The sequence below is a fragment of the Lipotes vexillifer genome, unplaced genomic scaffold (assembly GCF_000442215.2).
Source record: "Lipotes vexillifer unplaced genomic scaffold, Lipotes_vexillifer_v1.1 scaffold376, whole genome shotgun sequence".
NCBI classification, from domain to species: Eukaryota; Metazoa; Chordata; class Mammalia; order Artiodactyla; family Lipotidae; genus Lipotes; species Lipotes vexillifer.
In genome coordinates, this window is record NW_006785037.1 from 1250791 (window position 1) to 1263679 (window position 12889).

The window sequence follows — 12889 nt, forward strand, 5'->3', positions numbered from 1 at the left end:
TAAGGCTCTACACACCCGTACCCACAACTCGCCGCGGGCCTATCTTCCTTGCCAGGCGTTGTCGCCCGGGGAGTCCGGCCGAGGAGGCTGCTCCTGGGTGGGCCCCCAAAGAGAGGGCGCTCTAGACGCCGGCGGGGGCAGGGGGCTTGCTTCGGGCAGAGCGTGGAGCAACTCAAGGGCTGGCCCGAGTGGCCGCAGAGGTGGCCCGGGAGAGCCCTGAGAAGGGTGCGGCTCCGCGTCCAGCCTCCAGCTTGCTCTCCGCGTGGGGCGCGCACCTGCCCGTTGCGGTGGCCGGGCCTGGAGGCTGCCGAGGCGCTGCCGCACCTCGAGGCTTCTCCCAAAGCCCGGAGCTCGCCGAAGCTTCCCTACCTTTCAAGCGGCTGCAGCGCTTGGGCAGACGTGGCCCAGACTCCACTGTGGAACTTCGGAGGCTGGGGTGGGCGAGGTAAACACGTTTATGGAAAAACCCGGGCTCAGGAGGTTTGCGGAAAGAGGGCGCAGCTCGTGAATGGTTGGAAATTATGTTCACCCTCGGGAAGAGCAGGCGGTTCCGCACACAACACCACACACACACACACACACACACACACACACACACGGTGGGAAGGTGTGAAACCCACCGCTGGGAGTTTCCTCCACTTGCAGAAAAGGAAATATGAAGCGGAGGAACACTGTTCAGGTCACCACCCCAGGAGTTGTGTCCTGGGGGTCTGAAAGAAGAGAAAGTTCCCTCCAAATCTTCCAAATTGAGAAAAGCTGCGGAAGGAATGAGGCGGTTAGAGAGAGGGGACCGCAGGCATCCCCGTAGCTGGGGCTCAGGACTGAGCGCTAAAATGAAAGCACCCCTATAGAATCCATTAGGGAAAACTTTTTTTTTTTTAAAGTCCTGAACTCAGGCATTCCGCTACTTCCACGCTGTCCGTCAGTCAAGTCTACAATGAAGCAGTTCAATGCTGAAGGATATTAAACACTCGGGTCTTCATTCCAAGCTCACTTTTTAACATTTGCAAATTTGAAATTGGAAAGAAAAGGAAAAAAAAAGATCTGCTATCTCTGAATTATGTTTTACCGAAGGAACGAGAAATTCTACTTACCTCTGCATAAATAAAATGGAAGGGATTTTATCCTAATAATAATATCCCGTAGCTTCTGCCTGGCTTCCCAATCATCGCTTGACCTTTTGACAGGTTTTAGTCTTCTGCTTGTATTTGTCCACTTCCCCGCACGATTGAAATTATTTTAGTTGTCTTTTGGGGCGGCACATCCCAAACCACATTTTGGCAGAACACCTTTGAATTGTACAGCCTCTTGGCTTGAAGATCTGCGCCCCTCAAAGCGCGGACTTGCAGGGGGCTAATGTAAATCGCCTCTGGCGAACTCGTCTGGGACGAAGGGCGTTTTGCTCAGTGTTGCTCACGCAGATCTCATCTGGAAAGAGGCTGTTTAAAATGAGAGTATGTCATCCCCTTTCTGTCACTCGGTCACCCTACTTCCAGAGTAGCTGAAGTGCATCCTGCAGTTACACTCACAGAGGACCAAATCTTTAGAAGAACCTGAAAAATGTATCTCTACAAATTCGATTACGTTTCCTGGCAACTGAACAATGAACTCTGTTTTTTGCTGGGAATGAAGATGTACACGTTTGAGAAGCTAGCATAGTATTTTTCTAAATGTTTTAAATGACTGCTCTTCACCCATTCCAGATGGATTCTTTATTGTTTGCCAATGGGTTGCAGATGCCCACCCCTTTAACCAAGTTGGTTAACTGTTTATGAAATGTACATTGGCTGATTAAAGCTTAAATTTTGGAAGAAATTTCTCCTGGGATATCCCAAATACGTCTTTGCAGTAATTACGAAATTAGTCAATTGTCACCTCTGTAAACAAACTTCGTTTTGAAAACAGCAGGCGAAAGCAGACTACAGATACAGTCATAACTGACCAAAAGTATGTACCAAACTATTTAAAATTGGAGGAAGGGTGATATATGCTGGAGAATACAATCTAAAAGTGATTGATTTTACCTACGAATAAGATAGTTACGTTAAACGTGTTAAGATGTGGAAATTAACGGGGCGAGCGCGCCAAGTAAAACTACAAAATGCGCTTTGAGTTTCTCTGCGGGGTCTTCGGGAGGCAGAAAACCAGTTGTTCAGTTTCTAACATTATAAGGAAAAGTGGCACGGGGAAGGAAGGGGGTGGACGTTGTGTTTGTGTGTGAGTTTTGAAGTGAGTCACCTTGGCTCTGCCTCTGTTAACAGGGAAACCTCGAGCAAACCTGTGCCTTTAAGACTCAGTTGCTATCCAAACACAAGTAAACAGAGTGGACCATTAGCGGGCGCCGGGCGCGGAGGCGGAGCCTGGGCGCTGGGGGCCCAGCTCGGCTGCGGGACGCCCGCCCGAAGGGGAGGCGGGGCCGCTACTAAAGCCCGGGTCTCTGGGCCGCGAGCAGCCTGGGGAGGGAGCGGGCGGGGACGGAGCTCGGCGTGCTCGCTGCTGGAGGGTGATGGCCCTGCGAGGCTGCAGGCTCAGACCTTACCCCGAGTCCGCGGCGAGAGGCTCGCGGAGGCGCGAGGTTCCGGGCGAGCGCTGAGCGCGGGCTCCAACCACCCTGGGTCTTTACACATTCAACGACCACTGACTCGGACGAAGGCGAGGATCCGCTCTCGTTTTGGCTGCTCGTCGTCCTCCAGATCATGTCCGCGGCTCCCGGGACTCCGCGCGGAAAAAGAAGTTTGTCCGGCGTGGACCCAATGACCTTTCCAAGCTGTGCGCCTCACTGCCTGGACCAGGTCTGAGTGACGCTGCCCAGGCGGACGTTTCTGGGGGAGGTGAGTGTCCGCTCTGGGAAGGGGCTGCAGTCACCCTAAGGAAGGCAGGCTGCAGGGGGTGCAGGGGGGCGCTCGGATTCCCGGTCCGGCGTGCCACAAGTTCAGAAATTGTGAAAAAAAAATCATACGGACGCACTCCCGGGGCATTGTATTTTTCACTTTATCGGATCCCAGGCAAGCCACTCCCAGCTCACACGCAACGACACACGCTTTCACGTACTGTTTTTAGTTTTGTTTTGCGACATTTAATCTAAGCACTCAGCAAAGCTTCTTCTAAAAGCTGATCTACGTACGTTGAGATAAAACCCCACAGTCTCATGTTCTTTCTCACTCTGCCATAGTATTCCTGGTCCTCCCGTCCGGGGGCAGCCGCGGCAGAGCGGACGGGCCGCGACACACAGTGCCTGCCGAGCCAGCGCGTTTCAAGAGGAAAGTAATAGTGTTCAGTCCTAGATAATTCTTCAACCTTGTGCTGGCCTTTTGATTTTCTTCCCATCCTTTAGTCCTGGAGGAGGGGGCAGAAGGCAAATCCCCCTGGGGTTTAAACACTCGGATTCTCGAGAAGTAGCAACAGAGCAAGGAGTTGCGTTTGTACGGTGAGGAGGGAGAAAAAGGTGTTTGTGGAGGGTGCGCTGGCTCTGCCTCCCTACCTGTTAGCAGGGAACAAAAGAGGGCTGGAGTTTCCCGGAGCGAAACGGCGCAGACAGCTACTTTCTCTGCTAAACAAACTGCAGTCCTGAGCAGAACAAGAAAATTACTCATGCAGGGGGAGCGAGGGAGCAGAGAGAAACAGAACCCAGATTATGCGGAAGGCATCTTAATTTAATTAACTCCTTGGGAAAGCAGAGGCGCAGCGAAGGGGCAGGAACTTCGCGGCCCTTTCTCTCTGTTCACCTGATCCAATCTGGCCATTTTAATTTTATTATTTTTTTAAAAAAATGATCTCCTTGGATCTACTTGGAGTATAGCTCTCTGATTAATGTAAAATTTTATTGTGGCTTGGGCTGAAATTCAGCGAGCCTCCGGATCCATCAGTCATTTTTCTCAGACACCAACCCACAGGTGTTAGCAGATGACCCCTGACTGTATACGATTTTTAGATAATAAAGTGTAATAACACATTACCAAAGAGCGAGCCTCCTTATCAAATTACCACTATTTTTTTCTCCAGTGTTTTGAAAGCTTCACTGAACTGAAATTAGTACGTACACCTCTCACTTGTTGACAGCCAGTGAACTAAATTTTACAAAACTTCTGTATATGTCTGGAAATTCCTGTGAAGAAGGCTGATGAAAGAAAACTAGTCTCAGTTCCACGGAAATATTTATGTCTTTTCGTTGGTTTAAGTTTCTTTCCTTGCAAAATTTAAAGTAACCAATGGTCTGAAACGGGATGGTGTAGAAGTGACAGCAGATGATGGCTGTTATTGCCTGAAACTGAGTGTGAGAACTACATGCTCAGCTCTAGACAAAACGAAAGTACTTTAGATCTCTGCATTGACTTAAAATATCTTTTGACATATATTTCCAGCTACTCAGCAGGAGAGTGGAAATCTAAACTCCCTAATTCTTTATGGCAAAAATGTTTATGGATATTTAGGGTTGCTCTGTTTGTGAAGGATTGCTCTTCTTCTATGAAGAAACTATTTGTCCTGCAAATTAAAACGAATACACACTATGAAATAGCACTTTTGTGCCACCATGAAGCTGAATTATAAAAGAGGCATTAATTTTGGGTTATAAACCTTTTGGTGAAAAGGGAAGGAAGATGGCACTCAAGTTTCTGCTGGCAGAATTAACGTATAACCTTTATGGCAGAGTTCATTTTGTGCATTTGGAATCAAAATCACAGGCCATGATATTCCTTCAATCGATAACACACCCCACACACATGCACGTACATACACGGAGAACGTGGTAGGAATTGCACTTTGCCTCCTGTATTTATTTCTAAGAAATCCAGTCTGGGAAAACACCCAAATAATAATTTCGGTTTCCTATGTGGGGAGGCCAGTTTTTAATACTAGGGGAAAAATAATATTTTGAATCTCTAGAAAATCCTCCTATGCAAAAAGAAGGAAATAAAGGTATAACTTATGACTTTTAATGGAAGAGGAAACAAATAGATTACCAGGGATGTTTGTAGAATCTTTTTTTTTTCTACCTCTCTAGGAGAGGGCTTGAGGGTTGCCACTGAACAAAAATGAATTGTGATTTGTGGTGGGAAAGTTTATTACTAATGGAGGTTTACAGTTTCGGTTGAACGGTCTGACTGAGACCCTCTGACTGTTACACATCTCTCATTAACTCCCGGCCTCAACTCCCAGACCGCATACCACTGGGCAGAAGCGGTTCATTAATAAATCCCTGTCTCCAACCCGTTCCAAACAGGAGAGGAGGGAGGGAAGGTGTGGGCCTCTCGGAGGCGGCCAGATTCTGCCTGGCCAGAGCGCTGTGTCATTAGCGCAGCCCTCTAAGCCTGCCCCCAGATAGAGCCACAGGCAAGACTTCACAACACGCTAGAGAAGAGCATTTCAGGTGCAGAAAGGGCTGGTGGCAAGGAAGTCTGGACAAACTCTCCCATCTTCCTGCTGGGTTCAAAAGCCAGGCATAAAGGTTGATGGCTCAGATAGGCCTGCCTGCCCCTCTCTAGGGAAAGCGCTTAACTGTGAGTCCCAGCCTCTGGGGAGCCACCTTCAGAGGCAAGGCCCAGGCCGCAGAGCTGGCAGAACTCTCTGCTAAAAAAGGGTCTGGTAGTGGGAGAAGGTGGGCCTACCCTGAAAGCAGATGAGGTGCCCCGGGAAACTGGGTCTGAAAGCAGACCTCCGTGTTGGCACTGGGGGTTCAGGGACAGGCATGTGCGTGCGCCCTGCTCAGGCCCAGGCCGCAGACCCGGGCCGGCTTCCCGGTGGCAGGAGCAACGACGCACTCAACTCCAGGCCGACAAGCAAGCTTCCTCCAGGCAGGCAGAGGCGCATCGTACCCGATCTGCTGTGGCTCCCCTGCTGTGCCTTCCTTTTTCCTCCCCGGGGAACACTCTCGCCTCTCCTCTCTTCTCTTTTGCTGGGGCCTGGCCGGTGTAGGAGTCTCGCCTGGTGCCTGGTCGAGAAGCGCTCGGGCCTCCCGAAAGCTTGGCGCTCGGTCCTGGATCGGGGACTTTCTCCACCCCCGCAACACCCCACTGAGCCTGAACCATCTGGAAGGGATCTAGGTGGGGGGTGGGAAGAGACGGCCCCTGGGAAGGTGGAAGGGGTGATTCTAGGCCTCACCGTCCCCCGAGGTGTCACTTTTCTTTCCTGTGGCCCGTCACCGCTGATGAATGGGACAGAGGCAGAGGAAGGAAAAAGAAAACCTCTGAGGTCAGCGCCGGGCGAGGCGGGCCCTTCCGAGGGCCCCGCAGCCCCAGGAGCGCAAAGCGCCCCCGGCTGCGTTCCACTACCCCAGGCGCGGTCCGGGTGAACGGCGGTCGCGGGTCGGGTCAGCGGGCTCGGGGTGCAGCGCTAGGAGCCGCCCGGCTGAGCCAGGCCCTCACGCCCGGGTCAGACCCACAGCCCAACGTTCCCCGGGGAGCTTGGAGGCACAGCGGCAACAGAGGCTCAGCGGGGTGTCACGGATGACCAAGCTTCACCGGATCGGGTAGGGGTGGGTGGGCTGGACTGGGTGCCGCCTCTGCTGGAGCCCCTGCCCACCTTTCTTTCTCCCCGGCCCGGGTCTTCGGCTCCTCGAATCAGTGCGTGCCTGGCATCCGATTTTCCCACGGGCGACCCGCTCGCCGCCGGGGACCACTTTTGCCCCGCCTGACACCCTGGCTCCGGGGGCTGAGCTCGAGCTTGGTGTCGACTCGCCCGCGGCGCAGGCTCTCCGAGGTTCCCTCACCACTGCGTTTGGGGGCCTCGGAGTGGGTGGGGAGGAGGACTTAGAAGGAAGGTGTTGTAACCCAAGTGGCGCCAAGGGACAGACAGAGCAGGCTTGAATAATAGTCACGACTTTCTCTCTCTCCCCCGGCCATTTTTAGGGTTTTCTCTGCGTGCCGTTGTCCTCCTGGGTTTTCGCCGGAGCCCCACGCCCACCCGCCTCTGAGTCCTGGAAAAAAAGGGTGGCTACCTCCGCCCCCCAGCACCCCGGAAAATGGGGAGCAAGGCTCTGCCAGCGCCCATCCCGCTCCACCCATCGCTACAGCTCACCAATTACTCCTTCCTGCAGGCCGTGAACACCTTCCCCGCCGCGGTGGACCACCTGCAGGGCCTGTACGGTCTCAGCGCCGTGCAGACCATGCACATGAACCACTGGACACTGGGGTACCCCAACGTGCACGAGATCACCCGCTCCACCATCACCGAGATGGCGGCGGCGCAGGGCCTCGTGGACGCGCGCTTCCCCTTCCCGGCTCTGCCCTTTACCACCCACCTCTTCCACCCCAAGCAGGGAGCCATTGCCCACGTCCTCCCAGCCCTGCACAAGGACCGGCCCCGTTTTGACTTTGCCAACTTGGCCGTGGCCGCTACGCAAGAGGATCCCCCTAAGATAGGAGACCTGACCAAGCTGAGCCCGGGGCTGGGTAGCCCCATCTCGGGCCTCAGTAAATTGACTCCGGACAGAAAGCCCTCCCGAGGGAGGTTGCCCTCCAAAACGAAAAAAGAGTTTATCTGCAAGTTCTGCGGCAGACACTTTACCAAATCCTACAACTTGCTCATCCACGAGAGGACCCACACAGATGAGAGGCCTTACACGTGTGACATCTGCCACAAGGCTTTCCGGAGGCAAGATCATTTGCGGGATCACAGGTAAGGTGGGGAAAGAGGTTGGCCTGGGGAGGGAAGGACAGTTTATCCAGAATACCGAATCCTGATAGACATTACAAGCGTCACTAAAATCCCCTTTGAACTAGAATATATCCCCCAAAGCCCTCCCCAGCCAGCCACAACCAACCCTCCAAATTTACCTTTTTCCTCAGCGGGCCCCTGCTGCCTGTTCTTGTTTGGGATGCAGGAGGGCCACCCCATCCTTAGGTAGTTAAAATCTGCTGAGTTGGCCTTGGTCCTGGGATCGGTTTTCCAGTTTCCACCTGGTCGACCTTAGGGGGTGGGGCAGGTAGAGCCAAGAAGCCTCGAAGACCTTTCTATGGTGGGTGCAGGTCCTGCCTGCGATAGGACCACTTCTGAAATCTCAGCCACCTCCACTGGGTTCCCTCCCTTCCCTGACTCGCCCCCAGGTGCGCCCGAGAGCCTGCCACAGTGACCTTTCTTTAAACTTATTTGCGGGGGTCTTGAGATCACTGAATTTAGAAACAGCTCTTCACATTCCCTCCACATCTTCAACTATGCATTAATCAAAGGCAATTGAAGAAATACTATAATGTAAGTGTTTTCATCCAGTAAAAACTTCCCAGGAGTGGGAGTGAGGGTATCTTTTCCCTGGACTCTACTTGCTGTTGTTACCCCAAGGTAGGACTTCTGTACCGATCCTCTGCGGCTTTTAAGGGGTTCGCTAAAATTAGTCCCCCTAAACTTGGCCTTGCCTTATATCCTGATTTGACCAGTTTAAATCCCAGAGAAAACCGTAGAGGCCAAGAAGAGCTCGTTCGGCACGATTTCGAGCTCCAAAACACGCCAGAGAGGGCGATCAAGTGTAGATAAAGACGGCGTCCGGTGAATGTTTTGAAGTCTGTTAGTTGAGGTTAACCATAAACAGAATTACACGGGGGGGGGGGGGGGGATAAAAAAAAAAAAAATAAGGGGGAAAAAAAAAAAAAAGGGAACCAGCCACATTCCCAAACTAGAATTTAGGGAAAACCGTTGCCAAAGGCAGTGAAACTTGTATCCAACTGAGGAAGCACAGTAAGAACAGGGACATACATTTCAAGTCTCCAGCAATGAGCAGAGTTCACAGAATTAATAACGGTGATGACGTGGATGACAACTGGAAATGTACTGAGAGCTACTGTGCCAGGCACTGGTCCAAGCATTTACAGGGATTAACTCATTTAATCTCCAGGGGGGGGGGGGGGGGGGATATAAAAACATAAATAATGGAAATCCTGTTTCTTTTCTTTTTTTCCTCATGACTTTGTTTAAAGTAATTGCCAAAAGAAACTCCTCACCGTGGTGTTAAAGCCATTTCAATGAAACCTTATATTGATTTTCAGGTATATCCATTCCAAAGAAAAACCCTTCAAATGTCAGGAGTGTGGGAAAGGATTTTGTCAGTCTAGAACTCTGGCTGTTCACAAAACTTTACATATGCAGGTAAGTTTGTTTTCTTGTTTAAAAACAGTTGACTGGTTCTGTTTTATCATTTTTGCTCTAGAAAAGGTGTTCAATGGCAGGGTCTTTCTCATAAAAGGCTCTATTTAGATCAGTTTTCTAGGTGGAGGAAGCAGCACCCAGTTTTTTTATACATGAAATTAATTTTATTTAACAGAAAACATTTATGTGTTTTTCTTAAAGAACAAGCCACTCTCACTATTCTAAAATCCTAATTTTAGAATTATTTTTTTCACCTGATGTGCCCTGCATTTAAAGCTTTTGTGTTTGGGAGGAAATAAAGGTAATTTTGATAATGGAGGCATGGTGAAATCCCATACGTTCTCTCTCCCAGGGGCCTCATAATTTGTAGTTTTCAGAACATTGAGGAATAGTTTAATTTTCCACCAAAGAGGAGCCTTATTACCCGAGAGAATGTCGTTCCTTAAGAGAGGATTAGAGTTTTTCCTTCCCCCTTTTCCTGCCTATGACATGGTGATGAAATGTAAAGAGCTGGAAATCACAAAGCCCACCGCCAGTGGCCACCGGCGGTTATCAGTGTAATCCGGTCCCTGTGTGTGCCTGTGCGTGTGTTTTTGTGATTGGAGGATTAGGAGCACAGATGTGTTCCTGCAAGTCTCCTCTTTGTTGTCGTGCGCGTGTTCTGTTAACCTTGTGATACCGATAAGACAGAAACTATTGAGAAGGGTGCCGTGGTGGTGTGAAGGATTAATCCTTTGCTTGCTTCACATCTGAACAGGAATCTCCACACAAATGCCCCACATGTGGAAGAACCTTTAATCAGAGAAGTAATCTGAAAACTCACCTTCTCACCCATACAGACATCAAGCCCTACAGCTGCGAGCAGTGCGGCAAAGTGTTCAGGCGAAACTGTGATCTGCGGCGGCACAGCCTGACTCACACCCCGCGGCAGGACTTCTAGAGAAGCCCCGGATCTGTCCCGGGCCACCGCCGCCGCTCCCCTCCCCAGACACCTCTCCACGCCTCCCACCCGTGGGGGGGGGCACCCCCAACCCTTCACTGGCCCCCCCAGCTCTTCCCCGGCTGTAGCCACACCGGCAGCTCCAGGGGATTAACTTCTTCCCAAGGACTGAGAACTGTAGAAAGCCACACAAGTACATCCTTTCACAAAGAGCATATGCTAGTTTCTTGTAGATATTCACAGCTCATTTTAGAGCTCTGTACATAATGTCGTGGGTCTCTGTTTCGTTGTTTTGTTTTGTCTGTTTTTGTATCTTGTTGGATGCACCTAGGTATGGAAAATGGAAACCAAATTTATCTTTAAAGACTGTATTTTCAAAAATAAAATGTTTTCTTGTTTGTTTCAACACTCCTGCAAAAGTGCCTTGCTATTTGACTTCTGTTTTTCCTCTGGATTCTGGAAGAGTGGCATGTCTCTGAAATATTAAATATTGAAGGGCATTCTTTATCCCGAGGTTTCAAAAGTAAGACTTCTCACAGTTCTCTTACTGAAACTTCATCTCTTCCCTTTTCATACTGTGGCATTTTGGAATTTGGTCAACTGTGCTGTCTTTCTGCTTTTTGAAGATATTAAAATTGATACCCATGAGGTTTTTTCCTCCCCTTTTGTTTATTTTAATTCCTTGTATATTATTCCTTTATTTTAATTCCTTGTATATTATTCCTTGTGTACTATTGCTTTTATATTATTGATAAAAGCAATATAATAATCATTATTAATAACAAGGCAACTCCAATGGCTGACCCATTTGAAAACACAAGGTGGGAAGAAGCATAAGGAAAAAGAAGGGGAGGGAGCTTCTCACCACTTCACTTTTAGAAGTCCTTGACCTATTGTCATAGTTTATGATGAGCAACGTCTCTTGCCATTAGACTTTGAACACTATGATTTAGCTCTATAGACAGAGACTTTCCCCCACCTTTGGGGGAAAAGTCTAAAATCCTGCTACAGAAGAATGCAGGCAGGTACAACCTTCAGAAGATGGGGGACAAGAACAGAAAGGAGAGACTACTCAGCTATGTTTGCACAAAATATTTTTTCCCAAGGGTGGAGACCTTTTTTTCTCGAAGGTTCGTATTTCTCTGCAAAGCAAACTGAGTTAGGTCACTAGCAAGGTTTCCATCACTGGTTGGCCTTTTGTCCCTGGGAAAATGCCAGAAGTACAGGTTATTCTGTGTATAGAGCTCATGGCAAATATGTAATCACCTTCTGAGGCATTTCAGTTCTTTCCCAAATGATTCTGGTGGAATATGACACTAATATAATGACAACCCCGTGTAGGATTTGAGTGGAAGGCTTTGGATGCAGACAAACAGTAGTAATATTGCAGAGTCCAGAAGGGAAATAATTTCACTTCAAGAAGGAACATTGGAGGAACTTGGTGGCCCAGTGGCCCTGCTCTTGCAAACTTTAATACTGAGCAACAGGGTGAACTAGTTATCCTCAGATTTTTTTTTCATTTGTGTATTTGTGTGGGCATGGCATGTTTCATCATCAGGGAGATACCAGACAAAATGCCCTATGTTTGTACCTTAGAATCCTCCAGAAGAGTAGGTAGCGATTTGAGGACTAGACTCAAAATTTCTCACCTGTGCCTTACTCAAAACAACTTACGAGGCGGTTTCAAAAAGTGTTCCTGACTCAGGGTTTATTCTGTTTGCAGGGTGCTGGCTGGAAGTCACTTCTCCTTCTCATGAGAGATCAATTCTCTCCAACAAAATGTCCACCCACTAAGTCTGTGTGTCTAATGCTCACACAAATGCATTTCCCAACATGGGATGGGCCCAAAGGCTTCACTGGGGAGGGGGGGCAGGGATGGAATGCGGGGATGCATGTGTGTGTGGCATTTAGAGGAACGAAACTGTTTGTTTTCTTTTGTTTGTACAGAATTAACTCAGTGACCTCCCTACCCCTACTCCCTCAAGATCCTGCCCACCTTGGCACAGAAGATTTGAATACTTTAGGGCAGGGTTACACATTGACTGTCCCTAGAGCTCCCCTAATCCAGCAGGCTTTTTCCATGTAGTCAGCCTCACTGCCCCACCCACTCCAACCGACTACCAGCGACACAATTCCGTAGCACAGGGTTCAGTCGAATTATCAAAGATTGACCCTTGCTCGATATCAAACTCAGGCATACCCTTGAAGTCCCTGTCACAGGGAAATACAGATAGGTGTAACCAGAATACTCTTCCTCTCCATTTATTTTTTTATTGAAAAAAATGGAAATCAGAAGTGAATGAGGAAAAACAGAGAAGGTGGAGAAAGCAGTTTCCCTTCCCATATACACGCTATCAAAAGTTCAGGTAAATTTATTTATAATTTATTTATGCAGTTATTTCTTTAACAAATGTTTATTATGTGCTTTTCATGTGCCAAGCCCTGTGCTAGTTTCCAATGATTTTCATGATCAGTTTCTGCCTTTCTGCATCTAGTGGCACATTTTTGGAACCTTGACTACTTAGATAATTAAGAAACCTATAATAGGGCTTAAATTAATGGACCTCTTCAATCTGGACTCTTAAACCCAGCGTCAGTTTAGATTCAGAAAGGATCCAGTCTCAGAGTAGACTCCACATTCTTCATGATGACAGGTAAACTTTTGAACAGTGGGTTCCTCTCCACATTCTGAATTTTGTTTTCTTCTTCTTTACACATCCAAGTATGCAGGAAATGATTCTTACATGAGACGAACTTATGAGACATCATGGGGGAAATGATATCTTGTAGCTTATGAAATTGATTTGCTGTTTTGGGGGGGGTTTGGTTTAGAAAAGAGTCATTATCTGAGATTTAGATTAGCCCATGTTTTCC

The 12889-nt window shown here is 48.9% G+C and overlaps 1 protein-coding gene across 2 annotated transcripts; it reads left to right on the forward strand.

Annotated features, from left to right (window-relative positions):
• The first annotated feature begins 2411 nt into the window (after positions 1-2411).
• On the forward strand, positions 2412-10427 carry OSR2 (odd-skipped related transciption factor 2). 2 transcript variants are annotated; one of them, XM_007457164.1, is made up of 4 exons: positions 2412-2831; positions 6846-7614; positions 8976-9075; positions 9833-10427. In XM_007457164.1, the coding sequence occupies exons 2-4, from the start codon at positions 6959-6961 to the stop codon at positions 10013-10015; spliced, it is 939 nt and encodes a 312-aa protein (XP_007457226.1). In that variant the 5' UTR covers positions 2412-2831; positions 6846-6958; the 3' UTR covers positions 10016-10427. The 2 variants fall into 2 exon arrangements, with proteins under 2 accessions (XP_007457226.1, XP_007457227.1); XM_007457165.1 differs by having other exon boundaries at positions 9915-10421.
• The last annotated feature ends 2462 nt before the right edge of the window (positions 10428-12889 follow it).